The 18,031-nt window shown below is 54.3% G+C and overlaps 1 protein-coding gene, 1 long non-coding RNA gene and 1 pseudogene across 8 annotated transcripts in view; 2 read left to right on the top strand and 1 right to left on the bottom strand.

Annotated features, from left to right (window-relative positions):
- The window catches only part of TMCC2 (transmembrane and coiled-coil domain family 2), a 35,441-nt gene extending 29,639 nt beyond the window's left edge, over positions 1-5,802 (top strand). For all 4 annotated transcript variants that reach the window (XM_006922859.2, XM_025040495.1, XM_015597862.2 and 1 more), the window contains 3 exons: positions 2,304-3,244; positions 4,357-4,492; positions 4,935-5,802. In XM_006922859.2, the coding sequence (XP_006922921.1) occupies positions 2,304-3,244; positions 4,357-4,492; positions 4,935-5,246 (1,389 nt within the window). In that variant the 3' untranslated portion in view covers positions 5,247-5,802. The remainder of the gene's footprint in view (positions 1-2,303; positions 3,245-4,356; positions 4,493-4,934) is intronic.
- A 460-nt stretch (positions 5,803-6,262) lies between these two features.
- LOC107196468 lies at positions 6,263-17,731 on the bottom strand. 4 transcript variants are annotated; one of them, XR_003043433.1, is made up of 4 exons: positions 14,697-15,155; positions 12,646-12,748; positions 10,060-11,759; positions 6,263-7,659 (listed from the first exon to the last, which is right to left on the bottom strand). It is a non-coding gene; the product is annotated as an uncharacterized LOC107196468 (long non-coding RNA). The 4 variants fall into 4 exon arrangements; XR_003043434.1 differs by lacking the exons at positions 12,646-12,748; positions 14,697-15,155 and adding an exon at positions 15,166-17,731; XR_003043432.1 differs by having other exon boundaries at positions 10,060-12,748.
- On the top strand, positions 13,127-13,245 carry LOC112471860 (annotated as a pseudogene).
- Positions 17,732-18,031: the final 300 nt, after the last annotated feature.

The raw sequence follows: 18,031 nt of genomic DNA, 5'->3' as shown, positions 1-18,031 counted from the left end.
CTTTGGAAAGCACAGTGGCCTTATGAGAGGGTCAAGTTCTTTAATTTAAAAGCCATATGTTGGATATGGAATTTAATTTTGCATAGTTCAATATCTATATTGTATTGATATTGAGTAAATTTGTTGATATAATCTCTTAGATAAATGTTATTTCCCCTCATCCCCCACAAAGGAATTGCGCTGCCTAGATCCAGACACCATTTATGAGTGCCTTCTGTATGCCCTTCGCCGTGCTCAGTGCTCGCTAGAGCTCATCTTATGTGACCCTCACGAAAGACCTGAGAGTAGATATGATGATCCCATGTCACAGATGGGGATACAAAGAAACAGGACAATTGAAGATGGGCTGTTGGCTATCTCTGCAGGAAACAGTGTAGGAGAACGAGGTTTAAGTGCGAGTTAGTTTTAATTCAGACTGATGTGACATTTAGACCTGGGGACAGATCATGTACGGGACTGTGGAATTGGCTTCTCTGGTATACCAGGTCATCATGTCTGAGGAGCAGGGTCCTGACGGTATGAGCGCATGGTGGGAGAGCCGGGGCACGTGAGGGGAGACCCAAGCAAATGTAAGAGGAAAGTCCTGACTTCAGGAGAGGTGGCAAAGGGATCAGTAGCATCTCCAGCATCTCAAATGGAACTGTGACCTGTAAAGGCCCCAGAGGAAGCCCAAAGAGGAGCCGCCTTCCCCTTGGCTCCGAGTTTGGTGGGACTATTGTTTTCAATAGTGTTTTCCAATACCTTTGCATCTCAGCAGACATTGGGCCCAATAACCTCTGCCTGTGATTGGCACGGGCTATTTCCAGTTCCGGTACGTGTGACAGGGGCCACTTTCTTTGTTCCCCCACATATACCGTCCCCCGCCTCCTCGCCCCCATACATATAAGGAGTGATGATCTGACCCAGCCGTACTGGGGTGTGCTGTGTGTAAAAATACATGGGGTTGAGCCATTTCCTGCTGCTTCCGCTGTTGCATGGTGATAAGACACTGGGGACTGGGCTGTGGAAAGAGATCCTCCAACAGGCCGAGGGGGGACCGGCCCTGGGAGAGGGGACTCCAGGCCCACCTGCTGTCACCTGACCTGTATTTTCTATTTTTCCTGTCTTCTGTGGCCTTCCTTCCTTTTCGTCCCTCCCCACGTCCTTTCTCAGTCCTTCTTCTTTGTGCCCCGCTGATGCACCCGGGAAGCCTGCCTGCCTGCCATCGGGGAAAGGGGGCCATCATCTTCCTGCACATTCGCCCCCTTCCATGCCGGGCAGTTGGAACCCTTGGGCCCCCAGACTGCTCCCTGCTTCCCTTGGCCTGCGGTTTACTTCTGGGACTTGTGTCCTCGGGGGCCTGGCCAGCCGGGCGGGTGGTAGTGTGCTTCTCTGCCGGTTCTGGGAGACTGGGCAGGGTCGGGTGCTTCCACCATTATGAAGAGGAGGAGGTTGCTGACAACTCCAGAGAGCTGGAAGGTAACAGGGGCCAGGGGGCTATTAGCAGAGGTGGGGTGACCCGCTGAACTGCATTAGAGAAGCTGGCGTGGGGAGGGCAGCCAGGTTTCCTGTGCCTACGTCGGGGCCAAAGCGTAGGCTTTGGTCAGCTCTGAGGGAGAGGCCTGCTCAGGACAGGAGCCTTATGGGAGGTTGGGTCCAGAGGGACAGTTTTTCTTATGCCTGAGAAGCCAAATCTGTGGCTCTTCAGTGAACCCTCAGACCTGCTTGGTCTGAGAGATGGAGCAACAAGAGTTCTAGACTGGAGCTTCTGTCTTTTTGTAGCTGTGTGTCTCTGAACTTGAGCTTGAACTCTGGCCTGAAGGAGGAGCAGATGTCTAGACTGCATTTCAGCGATTTTGTAGGGATCAATTAGATCAGGGGTCCCCAACCCCCAGGCCATGGACTAGTACCGGTAGGTCGTGGCCTGTCAGGAACTGGGCTGCCCAGCAGGAGGTGAGCAGTGGGCAAGTGAAGCTTCATCTATTTGCAGCCACTCCCCAGCGTTAGCATCACCGCCTCAGCTCCACCTCAGATCATCAGGCATTAGATTCTCACGGGAGCACCGTTCCCTGGTGCCAAAAAGGTTGAGGACTGCTGAGTTAGATAATAGATGACAAGTAGCTAAATGGTGGCTGTAAGGGAATACTGTTATCATTGTTGTTGTTATTTTGGATTATTTCTCTGAAGTTTGCTATTCATCTACATTCATTTTCTAGGCAGAAAACTCAAGTCCAGAGATGTCAGGGCGCATGAGGGAATCCTGCCAGCCCCCTCCCGTGCTTTCATGATTTACCCAGGCTTCCTCTGCTTGCTTTCTTCCCCAGGTCGACAAGGGAGACCTCGTGGCCCTGAGCCTCCCCGGTGGCCCCGGCCATGGTGACACGGACGGCCCCATCAGCCTGGATGTGCCAGACGGGGCCCCAGACCCCCAGCGGACCAAGGCTGCCATCGACCACCTGCATCAGAAGATCCTGAAGATCACAGAGCAAATCAAGATCGAGCAGGAGGCGCGGGACGACAACGTGGCAGAGTACCTGAAGCTGGCCAACAACGCGGACAAGCAGCAGGTGTCTCGCATTAAGCAAGTGTTTGAGAAGAAGAACCAGAAGTCCGCCCAGACCATCGCCCAGCTGCACAAGAAGCTGGAGCACTACCGCCGGCGCCTGCGGGAGATCGAGCAGAACGGGCCCTCCAGGCAGCCCAAGGACGTGCTTCGGGACATGCAGCAGGGCCTGAAGGACGTGGGTGCCAACATGCGTGCAGGTATCAGTGGCTTCGGGGGCGGCGTGGTCGAGGGTGTCAAGGGCAGCCTCTCGGGCCTCTCCCAGGCCACCCACACCGCTGTGGTGTCCAAGCCCCGTGAGTTTGCCAGCCTGATCCGCAACAAGTTTGGCAGCGCCGACAACATCGCCCACCTGAAGGACCCTCTGGAGGACGGGCCCCCCGAGGAGGCGGCCCGGGCGCTGAGCGGCAGCGCCACTCTTGTGTCCAGCCCCAAGTACGGCAGTGATGACGAGTGCTCCAGTGCCAGTGCCAGCTCGGCCGGGGCAGGCAGCAACTCCGGGGCTGGGCCCCCTGGGGTGCTGGGGAGCCCCAAGTCGAACATGCTCTATGGGGCCCCTGGAAACCTGGACACTCTGCTGGAGGAGCTGCGGGAGATCAAAGAGGGACAGTCCCACCTGGAGGACTCGATGGAGGACCTGAAGGCTCAGCTGCAGAGGGACTACACCTACATGACCCAGTGCCTGCAGGAGGAGCGCTATAGGTAGGTGCCTCCTCCACCTTTGCCGCTGCCCGGTGACCCCTGTCGTGAAGTGACGAGCACCAGGTTTCAGACTCTAGGTTGTGGAGGCAGAAAGAGGAGCATCTAGAGGGGTCTTGGGCTGCTGGAAGGGGCCAGGAAGAATCCCAGAGGAGCCTTCCTCCAGACAGGTCAGAGCAGCCGGGAGATAGGATTACGGGACTTACGGAAGGAAGTCTCTGCCCATCTCAGGAGATTTGAACATCCCTACTTGATGGTTATGTGGTCAGTGTGCAGAAGGGGAAACTGAGGCAGGGACCAGTGACGTAGGCTGTCCTCTGGAGAGACGCTGGTTAAGAGAACTGACTGTGGAGCCAGGTTACCTAGGTTAAAATCCCAGCTCAACTATTTACTCTTCGCCTTGAGCAAAGACCTCACTGTTCTCCGAACATGGAGGGCGGGAATAGCATGAATCCCCCCTCGACGGGTCTGTGAGGGTCGCATAAGGCCAAACCTGTGTAGTCAAAGGGTACACATGGCGCGTTCAGCGTGAACCGAGCTGGAGTCTCTGACCCCCCCAGCCTGCCCTGCTCTTCTGCTTTGTGCCTTTCGTGTGGCATTTGGCACATGCTCCCTGGGATTCTGCAGGATCTTTTCTTTAGCACTTTTTCTTGTTTATATATATGAGGGAGGTTTGGAAAATGGAGGAGGAACCCTGCCTGGGGGAACTAACCACCCCCACCTAATAGTCATCTTTCGATATTTGTGCCTTCAGAGCAGACAGGGATCATGTCTCTGAATCCCTGTGCGCCTGGTACCCGGGAGAGCATCTTAGCTCAGGGCAAATTCCTTAACCTCTCTGTGCCTTAGTCTTCTCGTCTGTAAAATGCGGGCAACACTAGCACTTATCTTGTAAAGTGATGAACCTATGAGATAATGTGGGTGAAGTGCTCAGCCAGTTCCTGCACGTAGGTGCTGTGTGAATAATACCTTTCATTGTCGTTGCTGCTAAAATTGGAATGGAGCTGAACACGTGGGGTGGGTTGAGTCATTGTTGAGAATGAATGGAATTGATCCTGGAGAGAGAAGGGAGGCTTGGGAGCCAGGACTGGTGTCACCTGCCCTTCCTCTGCCAGGTACGAGCGGCTGGAGGAGCAGCTCAACGACCTGACCGAGCTTCACCAGAATGAGATGACCAACCTGAAGCAGGAGCTGGCCAGCATGGAGGAGAAGGTGGCCTACCAGTCTTATGAGAGGGCTCGGGACATCCAGGTACCACAAGGGACCCAGATGTGCTGACAGAGCTGGCAGCAGCCAGAGGGGGAGGAGTTACTAAGTGGGGGATGATGGGCACAGGCTGCTCTGTCAGCTGGGGCAGGCGGACGAAGAGGGCAGCGTTGGGTAGGGTGGAGGTAAAGGCAAGGCAAGCCCGAGGCGGAGAGTGTGCAACCCGCGCAAAGGCAAGCTGACTGATGAGGGCCTCTGTGCCCCCAGTTCTGATGGCAGCCTTGCTAATGAATAATTGGAATTTCCGGTGCCTCAAGAGGAAGCTGGGACTGGGCCAGCTCCTCCCCTTCCCACATCAATCAAGACTCCCGTTTCCTACCAGCCTCCCCAAATAGTTATAAATAAAGGACTCTGCAGCTGATCAGCCTTTGAAGTGGGCACCCTATGTATTTTCACCTTCCCGTGTGCCCACCCCTCTGCCCCACAGGAAGCCGTGGAGTCCTGCCTGACCCGGGTCACCAAGCTGGAGCTGCAGCAGCAGCAGCAGCAGGTGGTGCAGTTGGAGGGTGTGGAGAATGCCAACGCGCGGGCGCTGCTGGGCAAGTTCATCAATGTGATCCTGGCACTCATGGCCGTGCTGCTGGTGTTCGTGTCCACCATCGCCAACTTCATCACGCCCCTCATGAAGACACGCCTGCGCATCACCAGCACCGCCCTCCTGGTTCTCGTCCTCTTCCTCCTCTGGAAGCACTGGGATTCCCTCACCTACCTCCTGGAGCATGTGCTGCTGCCCAGCTGAGCGGCCAGCCAGCACCTACCCCATGCTCTCCCCGGCCCCCAGCTGGCCATGCCTCTCCAGGAGGGACCTTAGGACTCCGACTCCTTTGGACTTCTTCATGTGTCCAGTGTGGCCTCCTGCCTGAACTGTCCATTCCAGCCGCTCCTGCCCCGTCGCTGTTCTTGCTTCTCTGTCCGATGCCTTCTCCTCGTGGACCTGAAAGGAGCCCTGGGGGCAGCACTGCCTGGAGGCGGTGGGGACATCTGCGGCCAGATGGAGCAGAAGAGGACACGAAGTTGGACTCTTGATTATTTACAGTCACACAAGGACTTCTCCCAGCGGACTGGGCTGCCACCAGTTAGGAAGGTCAATGAGAACAGGAGCAGAAGAGGGCCATGCTTCAGCTTTCCCAAGGAAGAGCGCACCCTGGTGGCAGCCACCGCTCCTTCCTGTGGAGACGGATCAGGAAGAAGACAAGGGGGCAAGCGGGAGGCTCTCCCGGCCCCAGAGACATCAGAGAAGAGAGGGGAGAAGCTCCCCAGCCTTGGACACCTGCCGGGCCAGAGAGCAGGCTCAGCCTACCCCTCTTTCCAGAGCTAGTTCAAGGCTGGGTTCTGGACTGGGACCTTCTGAGAGCTGGGGGATGCAGGTTCTGGAGGCCAGCTGAGTGTGGCTTTGGACTTGTGTTCTCCCTGTAATTCTTTCTGCCTGTCACTGGATCTGTCCTTTTTAGGGAAATAGGCCTGGGGCCCCCAAGCCTCAGCCTAAGTCTTTAGGCCTCTGGGAGCAGTTGGTTTCTATTTATTTATTTATTTATTTGTTCTTTTGTACCTTATCCCCACTGAGCTGCAGAGAGAGGTCAGCGCCTGTCCCCTCTCTGAAGCCAGGGCTTGTTCTTGGCTGTCAGGCGCTTCCATACCATTTAGCCTCTGGACAATCCTGGCTGGGAGACGTAGGACAAAGCCACTCGGCCCCTCTTTCAAGCAGCCTGAGCCAGGGTTGGAGAAGTAAAGCCTCTCTTTTATACGTCTATTTATTTTGTATGTGTGCATTTGCGTGGAGGTTGTTTGTTGCTTAATTTTTTTAAGGCTCTGGAGTGTCGTGTATGGTTTCTCTTCACATCCCAGCCTCCTCCATGGGCACTTCGAATAAGAGAGGAGATTTCTTGGAAAAAGAGAGAGAAATGCCCTAGAACGGGGAGGGCAGTGGCTGCCAGCTGTTGTGGACCTTCCCGAGAAATAAACATCCTCTAAATTTTCAAACTGTCATCTCTAGTGTTGGTTGATTAGGCTGTCTCTATGGAAACCACCGAGTCTCTTCCCCACAGAGTCTCTTCCCCACACTCAAACATTCTGGATAACACAGACTGTTGGCCTGAGGCCTTCTTCCTCCAGGAACCAACAATGAACAAGGCGTCATCTCCCCACCCCATCCAGACCTCCTAGAGCGCTTTCCCTCAGGAGAGGAAGGCGAGAGATTTCCGTAGTTTGGAGAAGATAAGCAGCTGGAGGCCTGGCCAACAGCAGTCATACCCAGGTATGGCCGCAAGAGGGCAGCAGAATCCTTACTCAACGCTTTCTCCGGGGCGCTCCTCGGGCCTCTGTTGGCGTTAGCTTGGCCTTATCGATGCCGTCCAGCCAGAGCACAGATCACCTGTTCACCAGGAGCTGGCGTGTGGCCTTGAGCATAGAGGCAAGGCCTTCAGGGTCTGCTCTGTAGCTGCATGGCTGCTTCTCTCACCCCTAGCAGTTAAGGGCACCCACAGAAGTCATTGGACTCCCAGCAGCAGCCCTGTGGGAGATTGGGGGTGGGGAGGGTCACTCGAGTCTCCTTACTGGGAGAAGGAGATGCTGGCCTCCAGCATCATGGAAGCAGGAGGGCGTGGGTAAAGGACACACCCAGAGTCTTGGCCCATAATGAGTGTACCTATGACCAACTGCCAGCTTCTCTCTGGGCCTCTATTTCCACATCTAATATGGGATGGATGTAGTAGCTGGTAATTTCAAAGGGCTCTGACGTTCTGTGGTTTATAGGTCTGAGAAGTCAAAATTTAGCTGTCTCCATGAACTTGGGCTTGAGGGTACTCCGGGAGTCTGGGACCAGGCCCTAGTGAGATCAGAGAAGGTGCTATGCTGGTACCTTGAGGAGGGCGACATTGACAGTCATCTTTACCTTCTGTAACCATGGCGGAGTTTCACCAGGTGACCTTAAGGGTCCTTCCAACAGTGTTGTTCTAGGGATCCGCACTACCCCTGTTCTCTTTCAGCCACATGTACACACCTCACTTGGCCCAGGCATCTGGGCCAGGAGCCCAGATTCCTGGGCCCCAGGTGGGGGGTGGCTGCTCCAGGCTGCAGACATTTCCCACATTCCTCCCCAAGGTCAGATGCCTTCCTCGCACCGGCTCTTAATGTCATGCCAACCGCAGTCCACACTGAAAAGGAAGAGGGAAGAGGGAGGGAGAGCAGTGGTCATTCTCAGCCCATCCTGAGGCTGTAAAACAAATAATCGAAGAAGAAGGGGAAGATCGGCTGTAGCTCCAGAGTCTTCTGCAAAAAGGACTAAATAGCACAGGTCCCACGTTTGCCTCACTGTGACAACGGAGCATCTAGTAAAGCCATGCCCTGACTGGGAGTTGGGTTTTGCTCCTCTAATGGTCACTGATGCTCCCTTGTTTGTGTCTGAGCCTCTCTTCCCTTTGTAAAAGGGGGATGAGTTGCCCCCACTGGACCTGCCTTCCTCTGCCGCCAGGGGTTCACAGGGTGGTCTCCTCTGTAGCGGACCACCATCCTTTAGACTTCAGGACCAATGGGCAGGCTTCTTCCTAGGGCATCTGTGCTGCTGGTCCTGGCCGCACACCTAGAGGTTCAGAGGGCTCACCCAGGCCTGTGTATCCCACAGCCTCAGCCCGCCCAAGGTGGGGGCAGCGAGAAGTCATCTGTGCCTGGACTTGGTGCTTCACTGTTCAGTAGCACCTGGAGCCGGCACAGTTCCTGTGCCTGTGCAGAGCTGGCACTCCTTGCCAGTCTTGTGGAAACAGTGGAGCTGCAGCAGGTGCAGCCCGAACAAACACCAAAGTCTTCAGCACAGCAGACTGAGGAAGGTGACTTCACCCCATGCCGTCCAGGTTATACAGGTTACTCCAGGGTGATTCTGGGGTGGAGAGGGCGGGTGGGCAGGAGAAGCGACCCGGGGCTACAGGGTAGGAGAAGAGGGGAGCTGTTGCCAGGGCACCTGGAGGGATCCTAGTGGCAAGCTTAATTTCCACATCAGTGGCAAGGCCCCTAAGTGCAGTCTGAACCCCAAAACTTAGAGCATGGGCTTTGGAGCTGGCAAACCTGGGCTCAAATCCCAGTGCTGCCCTCACCTTAGACCAGATTCCAACTGCTCTCACACCAGTCTCCTTATCTACCAATAGGAAAGCAAATGACACCTGGTTCACTGGTTTGGGGGGCAGGAGAGAGGACATCCTGCGGAGACTTAAGCACAGTGCCTAGAATCTGATAAGGGACTAACCCAGGGCAGTTATGACCAGTCCTGCTTCCTGGGCTCAGGGGCATGTTTGAGAGAAGGGAAAAGAAAATATCTTCTCAGCCAAGAATTGCTCAGAGAAGTCTAAGCAGACCCTGCAGAAGCACTTAGGCTGAGGCCGACAGAGGGAGTCTCGGCCTCCAACACCTGATTTCCCAGTGGAGGCCCTCGTGGCTCCCCTTCCCTAGAAGAGCTCGCTTATTCCAGAGGCCTTGCCTCTGTCTCAGACATAAGGAGTCCCAGCCCCAGCTTGAGAGGGGACTGATGAGGCCTGCCTGGCCCAGGCAGCTGCCTGCACACTTGTGCTGCATGTAGATCAGTGTGTGGGGTCCACCCTTCTCCAGAAAGGGCCTCTGTGGCCTCGGCAACCAGCATCAAGAGGCTTGAGTTTGAGCCACTGAGACTCAGCCACTCACTGGCTGTGAGGTCACGGACCTCAGTTTCCTCATCTGAAACGTGATAATAATGCCCATGCTACCCAAGCGGCAGGCCACTCCTGAGGCTCAGGTGTCAGATGTGGCTGCCTGCCCCCTGCTACCCTCAGATCTCTCCCTAGGAGTGATTCTAGTCAGGGTGCTGCTGGGCCATCTGGAGCCCCCAGGGAGGGCTCTGACCTGTTCTTGGCCTGAAAGTTTACAGCCAACCTTCAGACGGAGATGGAAGGAGGGAGCTTGGCCTCGCCAGGCATGCTAGGATGGCAGTGAGGAGGAAGGAAAGGCTGGGACTTGCCCCTGCACATCCAGACCCACCGGCAGGACCTGAGTCACCCAGCCAGCCAGAAGGGTGGTCCAGACCGCTGTCTCTCACACTTGGGTCCTCCGGGAGAGCTCTCCCTCCCCAGCAGCAGATTCCTGCCTTTGGCCAACTGCCTAGATGAAGTGTCCTGGGCCCCGTGGAGCTGGACAGGCTACCTCTGCCATGTTCCTGCTTCCAGGCGGCCACCCACCAAGATGAATCTACTTCCAAAAGCACCCAGAGGAGATTCCACAAGCTCCGCTGCTACTCAACCTCCCACCTAAAGGTTCTTTCATTGCCTTACTTTGGTTGTCTTGCAATTTCAGCTCACAGGGAATAAAACTAAAGTAAACACTTTCAGAAGATGCGAATCTCTGGGCTCTGTTCTCTGATCTCCTACAGAAGGCTGAGTTCTCTCAGGGTCACTCCCTGGGTGTCCAGCTCCAGGTAAGAAACCACCTCCTTCCACCCGGAGCTCAGTCCCCTTGTTCTTTTTCTAGTGGAGGGGATTTCCCATGAAATTGGGCATTAACTGACCTCGTGCAAGAGACAAGTCATGAACACAGACCTGTTATGTGTCTCTGGTTGCTCTTCTCCCCCTCGTCTTCTCGGCCAGGTGGGGCCAGGCCAGGCCAAGGATGGGAAGCCCTGAGATGGCAACGTGGCTGCTGAGGAAGAAGGGGCTGAGGATGGGTCCCGTTCCTTCCTTTCTGTTCCCTCCTCTCCTGATTTTAGTGTTCTCATCGGAGTTGGCAGCCTGGAGTCCAGGGGTACTACCTCCAAACGACCCAGCCTTAGGTTCAAATAAATGCTAGAAACATGGTTTGGAGCACTTGCTCTGTGCCAGGCACTGGGGACACAGAGAAAAGCAAGACACGGTCCGTGGTCCTCAGGGAGCTTGCAGGGCAGTGGGTGAACGCGCACGCGCACGCGCACGCGCACCTCATACAGATGCAAGCAGAGATACACACTGCGATAGGCTGAGGTGGGAAGTCGGGGAGGGAGAACTTTATTCCGATGAGGAGCTTTGGGGGGTGGCTCAGCGCACTGGGGAGGGGGCGTAGCTCAGAGGCACTTGAGGGTGGCTCAGAGGCAAGGACAGAGAATGTCCCTTTGTCGGGAATGATTTTGGTCAGGTCTGGGTTTGCGGATGGCGTCCAAGGCATCAGCTAAGGTGAGACTGAGAGAACATGTGGTCATCTAGGGGAAGGGGCTTCCGAGTCTACTTCAATGAGAAGCTGGAATGAAGACATCTTTCAGAGAGGGAAGGAGACCTCTGCCCCAAGACTTCTGGACCTTGGGCGCTTCAGAGGGGTCGTTTGTGCTTGGAGCAAAAGGGAAGGTGAGGGGAACTTTGGGAGAAAAGCGAAAGGAAAAGCGTTGGCTAACGCTCCACGTGCTGCGAGACACTGAACAGGCCGTGTATTCCCTCGGGACCTCAGTCTCTCTCTCTCTCTCTCTCTCTCTCTCTCTCTCTCTCTCTCCCCCCCCACACACACACACACACGAATGGAGAATTAAGATGGAGAGACTGACAAGGCTAGCGAGTCTCTGGAAAGGTCCGAGAAGATGTCTCTGCATGCAGCTCCCAGCGTTGTGGTGAGGCCTGTGAGCAGCGCTGCCGACAGAGGACCGGCCTGGGACCCGTGTTCTAACCACAGCAGGGGCCCCGCTGCTGCACGCCCCGGCTGGGGGGCGGAGCCCAAGCGTCTGAGGTGAGTGAGCCAGGAGGTTGCTCGCCCTCTCACCTTCCCCCAGGGGCGAGGCTAGAGATGAAAGAGACACCCGGGTTGTCTTTTCTGCTTGGCAGCTGGAAGGTTAAAAAGGAGGAGGCTTCCGCACAAAGCCATCTTCTGCTCAGGGATGATCCGAGGGTGTGGGAAGGCCTCGCTCTGGGCCGAAGTCATGACAATATCAGTCCCTTTCTCTTTCCAGGACCTTTCAGCTAACGAATGCTTTTTGTGTGCACTAGTTCATTTAATCTTCACCCCAACCCTACAGGGTGGCTAGAAAGGTATCATTTGACCCTTCACTATGGTGAGCAAACAGAGTCTCAGAAAGATGAGGGGAACTTACTTTTGGACAAAGCTGGTGAATGGCAAGCCCAGGACAAACCCAGGCTTGTTGACAACGCCAGTGTCCATCGTGGAAGCCTGACACCCGCAGTTCGGTTAACATTGCTTCTTCATGTACAAGTGCAGATTGGGTAAACCTTGAGCCATTCACATCTTAGTATGAATTAGTTTATCCCATATCTCTTTCTCTACTCTGCCAGAGAAAGAGAAGATTAGTGTTCATGGGGGTGAGGAGAAAACACTTTTTAAAGAGGCAGAAAGGGAAGACAACACTTGCAAAAATTTCATTGACTTTCTACTTTTCCCCCCAAGCCTGGGTCCTTTAAACCACAGAACCTAACACCAACCCCAGAGGGGAAAGGTTAGGGGGGTCCAAAAGAACTATTCAGCCACCCATTCGCCAAAGCCATTGAACATTCACTTTATGTAAGACATGGAGGATGCTGAGCTACGCTACACAAACCCTTTCTCTTTGAACACCTGAAATCTATCCTGACAGACAGAGATAAAAACACAGGTAAATGACAATGCAGTTTAGTAAATGCTAAAATGGAGTTATGACCTAAGAGCGACCAATTGCCAGAGGGCAGCTGGATGGGCAAAGTCCTTCTGCTCTGTGACGCATCCCTTGTCATGCATTTCTCACCCATCCTGCTGCCTCATTAGGGTTCCAGCAGAAAGTGCTTTTTGCTCCCTCATGCACCTCTCTCTAGCCCAGCAGTGCCTGAGACACCTGGCCATGTCCAGTGGTCCCTCCCTGGGACCTCAGCAGCTAGGTGAAGGGCTGTGGGGCCTTTATGGAATCTTTGGCCAATACTCCCATTAGACAGATGAGGAAACTGAGGCCCAGAAAAGGGAGATGAGTTGCCCAAGTTCACCGCGATGAGGTGGTGCTGTAGGAGGTATCCCCACCACGACACACACCCCTGGGGGGTGACCAAGGAGCCCCTGTGCTCTGAACATGGTAGGAGAAGTCAGGTGGAGAAGGGGTGTGTGGGAAGGCAGGGAGGACCCTGACTCCACTGTGAGCAGAGCAAGCCGTGAAGCCAGGCAGGAGAGAGAAGGTGTGGGGAAAGCACCTGTCAGGATAGGCTCAGATGGTGACAGGGCAGGAAGCTCATCCTAAGACCGAGAGTCATCATTCACAGTCTGTCTTATTAGACCGTTGCAAGTCCAGGCTATCTAAAATTAAATTTAAATTAGTCCAAATTAAAATTAAAAATTTATTTTCTTACTTGGACTAGCCACATATGGTTGATGTCACCGTATTGGATGGCATCAATGGCATCATGGCGGAAGTTGCTGTTTGGATAGTGCTGCTCTAGATATATTACATGTGCAATCTCATTTAAAAACTATTTTTCTGAGTATTTTTAATACGTTTGTTGTAGAAAATTTAACAAGGGAACTCAAATCACAGGTGGTTCCTCCCCCATCTCCATTAGCAATCGACATAAAATTCAAGGACATGGTTCCATAGTGTAGTGTAGTGTAGTGTAGTGGTTTGCACGTCTGCTTTACACACAGAAGGTCCTGGGTTCGTGCACCAGTGGAGTCATGGTCTATGGCCATGGGACCCTGGACAAGCCCAGTCCCATCTGATCTTGGAAGCTAAGCAGGGTCGGGCCTGGTTAGTAGTTGGATGGGAGACCACCTAGGAAGACCAAGTGCTGTAGGCACGAATAACAATAATAAATAAATAAATAATAAAAGAACATTTAAAAAATGCACACTATAAAAAAATGCAGACAATATAAGGGCGTAAAGAGTCAACGTGCCATCCCTCAGGATGCACTGTCAGCGGTTTGGTGAATATTTGCCCTGAGTCTGGGTCTCCCTCAGCCAAGCAGCCACTTTAACCACAGAATCTCCATTTTACTGTCTTTGCCTTCAACTGCCTTCAAGACGTCCAGTCCCTCCCCTTCCACCAGGGCCTTGGGCAGCTGAAGGTCCTGAGGGTGGGTCCCTAAACTTAGCAGCCCTCTCAGGGGCCTCTGCTTTGGACCCTCTTTAGCACCCTCTGCCCAGAAGCCCCTCTCTCCCTTCCCTGCACACAGCCCTTTTCCCTCCTCCGCATCAGGCCCAGGGCAAGGGCACTGTGTCCTTTCCTCTCACTCAGCTGCTAACCCCGGGGGCGGAGCCGATGGCAGAGTGGTCAGGAGCAGGGGTCTTAAGTCAGACAGCCACGGGTATTTAACCTCACTAGGTCTCTGTTTTCTCATCAGAAGAACTCAAGGTTTTGCTGTGAGAATTAAATGAGATAATAGGTATAAAATATTTTGCACATGGAGATGGTTATTGTCATTTTACAGATGAGAAAACAGGCTCAGAGAGCTCTAGGCACCTCTCTAGATTCCACCGGTAGAAGGTGGCAAGAACCGGGGCTCTGTCCCGTGTCTCTGAAGGCCATGCTGCTGCCCTCACAGGGTGACCCCTTTCTCAACCTTGCCCCCAAGCTCCAGGAGACCTTCATTCGGGTTCCCTGAGAAAGGAAGAAGCAAGGGAGGCAGCAGCAGGCATGTAAGGTGGCCCCACCTTCAGCCTTGTCCCGAGTCGGAGGCTGGCAGGGACCTGGGAGGGCAACAGCCCCCTGCCGTAGGCCCTCCCTCCCCAGCTGCCCACTACGGATTGGGCACCCCTGCTGCATGTGTCTGCTCTCTGTGGGCCTCAGTTTCCCCACATGTGTAACAACCCTGACAGCCTATCATTCTGAGCTTCTCTGACCTCCAACCCCAGGAGGCATCAAGAACCCAGACTTAGGCTTGACTTGGGGCACGAGGGTGGCCCCGCCCCTCAGACCAGACAAGCCCCGCTGAGGGGCAGGGGGTCATTGACCCCGAGTTACCCCTATTCTCCCAGGCTCCCCTGGGCCCCTGAAATAGGGCCGGGTGCTTGACAGGCCTGCTAGGTGAGAGCAGGGCCGGAAGAAGGTTTAGGAAGGGTGTGGTGGGGAGGCTGTGCCGCTCAGGCCCAGGTGTGATCCCTAGAGAGGGGGCACGCCTGCCAGCTTCTCCTGCTGTGCCAGACAGGGCAGGGCAGCTCCTCCCACAGGCCAGGCCTCTGGGCTCTTAGCAAGGAATGAGCAGAGTCAGACACCCTCCCCCTCACCATCCATCCGATGCCAGCTTACCAGCCCTGCCTTGCTGGGTGGATGAGGAGCGCCAGACAGCCAAACCCCAACTGCCCTCAGATCTGTGCAAACAGGAGTGGGGAGCCTGTCCTCACAGGCCCAAGTGGCCAGAGGCCTTGTCTCCCGCAGCTGCCCTCCCCCAGAGGGAGCAGGAGCAGACAATGGCCATGGTGACTCATCAATGAGCCATCTTCCCATCTCTACCGCCTCTGACTGGCCCAAGACAGCCCGGCTTGTCTCCCAAGGGGGCTGGAGCCCTCCTTACCACCAGCTTCCTCTCTCAGCACCCAGCCTGGCTCCCTGCTCTGTGCATCATCAATCAGGGGCCATGGGTGGCGGGGTTTGGTTGCAGCAGATCCGGGCGGTCAGAGCAGATGCCTTCATGAAAGCAGAGGCCACAGGGGCCCAGACAAGACCTGCAATTCCCTGTCCTGCTCCCTTTCCCCTTCGCAAGGCAACATCCACTCACTGAGTCTCAAGGGAGGAGTTGTCGTTATCACTTCTTCATCTCCTTCCAGGATAAAGCTTATACCCTGCCTCAAAAGACCAACTATGTGGGGTACTGGGGAGCCTCAGTCCATTCGCTCCATGCGGGACAGAGCTCACTGCCAGGAAGTATTTCCCTTCGCTGAGTCACTATCTGCCTCCCTGCAGAAGGCACTAGGCAGCACTTCAAGAATTTAATGTCCACTCCCAGTCCGCGTCTGCTCTATAATTCTTTGCTCCAACCCGAAGACTCTCTGTTTTTCCAATCGTTCCTCCTGAGACTGGTTTCAAAAACTTTTGACAGCTGGCCTATGTCTGGAAACATTTCAGTTTATCCACGTTCTGGTAACGTGCTGTCTAGAACAGGGCACGGTGTTCCGGCCAGTGCCAGGCCAGCATGGAGAGTGGTACCGAAATATCATGTCCTAGACTCTGGCACGATGCAGATGTCATGAGCTCTTGTGTCGCTGGCCTGCAGGGAACTTGGGGCCAGGGAGCATGTCCTTGGCGTGGTGCTGTTGAACATCCATGTCGAATTGGTAGACATGGGTCACCCCAGCCTGTGTGACTGCTGCTCCGAGGATTCGGAATACCCTGGCAGATGACTGCACATGGGAGGAGCCCCAAGGCTCAGGCAGTGTCTCTTAGCAGGTTTTCACGCATGAAGTACCTTGAGGATCTGATGAAAAACTCCATTTTCTTCTCAGAAAAATGCACCTGCTCAAAAGTTCTGCAAATGACTCCAGGACTTCCTGTAGACCCTTCTGGACCCTAGGTTAGGAATCCCCATCTGGAAACCGATGCCTGAAAAATAAATTCTGAGACAGCCTCCCTGTTCAAACTGTGGGACCCAAGGCAAAGTCAAAGTAACAACCTCTCAGACCAGTGCTGTGCTTGACAGCTTGCAAAGCATGTTTGGCTACGTCGCCTAAGACAGACCCTAGGATATGGATTATAATTGAACAGATAGGAGGTCAAGGTCCAGACAGGTACAGTGACTTGCCCAAGGTCACACAGCCAGTTTAGGCAGAGTCACACCAGACTCTCCTACCCACATGGGGTCTCAGAGAAACCCAACACCATCTGCTCGCCGGTAGGGAAGTTACAGTGGGGAATTGGCTGCGCTCAGCCACTGGGGAGACTGGTCCTGCTGCTGCTCCACAGAGGTACGTCCAGCCTGGCCTCTGTGGTGAGCTGTGGTTCTGGCAGCCTCCCTCTTGGCCAAGGCAGAGAAGGGCCAGGCTGTCAGGCTGTGCTTTGTGGGAGAGGAGGAATAAGGTCAGAAACCAGGCCTAGTGCCTGAACCCCAGGAACCCAGGGGACAGAGAAAAAACCCTTGGCTCCTTCCTCTCCCAAGAGTGCAGACGCCTCTCTTGGCAGCAGCATAAGCCCAGAATAAAATATGGCTGGAGAGGGGGCAGAAGTCAGGATACAGAGTGTATCTGGGAGTATGAGGTTTACATACGGCCACCAGACTTGACTATCTGAAGTCAGTGTTTAAGTTTCCAAGAAATTCTGGTTTCCTAAAACCCCTCTACTTGACCCAGAAAAGTTCTTAGCCTACAAGGCCCAGCCCACTTCCCCATGAAGCTTTCCTCCAGTGCCCTGCAGCCGAGGGGCCTTGCTCCCTCCACAGGGCCTGTGTTCAGACCCCACGCAGGCACTGTCCGGTTATTATCTGACTCCTGTGTGTCCTTAGCAGGCTGCAGCTCTGGACCCAATATCTCACCCTGGCCTCTGGCAAGAGGGGCTCAACCCATGTTTGTTCGGTAAGCTCCAGACACTAGAAATGATGGACTGTCTTTGCCTCACTTGTTCAGTGACTTCAAGCCGGGTCCAAAACCATGGTGAAAGACACCTAGCCTCCCTCACTGCCTCTCCTTCACTAGAAGTCAATAGTGGCCTTTAGAAACCCTCCGAAGAAGCATCTAACAGCTTTTCCCAGGCTCTGACAGGTGAGGGAGAAGTTTCAGGAAACTGTCCTTTTTGACTTTCTCCCAATCTGATTATTTCTCTTTGTTCTAAACAGTTGGCAAAAAATGGGCGGAAAAGAGCTCTGGAGCTTGGAATGTTGCTCTGTGGGCAGCTGGGTGATTTTGCGTCCTCCGTCCTCTGTTGGTTTGCAGCCTGAGCCAGGGCTGGGGAGTCACTGAGGGAGGGGCTCAGGTGTGCAGTCGGTGGGTTGCTGCTCGGGCCTTCAATTATTCACTCTTATCACAATAAATTCATGAATTCATATTGCTTTTGCGCATCTTTCTTTTCCACTGGACTTCCAGGCTCTGGAGAGCAGGAACCGCATTTTACTCAACTCAGGATCCCCAGGTACAATGTCTAATACACAGTAGGTGTTCAATACATGTTAAAGAAATAAGCATGCACTGCGGCCTCCCTGCCAGTCTTATTCCTGGGCCACCCTGCTTCTCTTAATGGAAAGAGATTCTTAGAGCTTCCCGCGCTGATGGAAGGGGGATGGCCCTTCTCCTATAGGCGGCTCCTGAGGCCAGTTCTTTGTCACTATTTATTTCCAGCCCCAACTGTGCTTCTTAGATTTTCTGCCACCTGGCCTGTAGAAGGCCTGACCTCCCCCGCCAAGCTATGGATTTGCGCAGCCCCACCCAGATGACTTGATTCACCCCCCGCCTCCTGACAGCCCCCCCAACCACAACTATTTTTAGCAGAACCTCGAGTTTTTGACATCCTCCCCTGCCTCCACCCTTCACCCACTGGTATCACTTCCACCTTTTAATAACAACAACACCGAGGATGACGTGTTTCATTTTCCTCTTCTTTTGCTCATCTCTGGCTGTCTGGGTTTCTTGGAGGGTGAGTGACTCTCGGGCCCAGGTCAG

This window comes from Pteropus alecto, unplaced genomic scaffold (genome assembly GCF_000325575.1).
Source record: "Pteropus alecto unplaced genomic scaffold, ASM32557v1 scaffold359, whole genome shotgun sequence".
Lineage (NCBI taxonomy): Eukaryota > Metazoa > Chordata > Mammalia > Chiroptera > Pteropodidae > Pteropus > Pteropus alecto.
The sequence above is the reverse complement of the archived record's forward strand: the minus strand, read 5'-3'. Positions and strand labels throughout refer to the sequence as shown.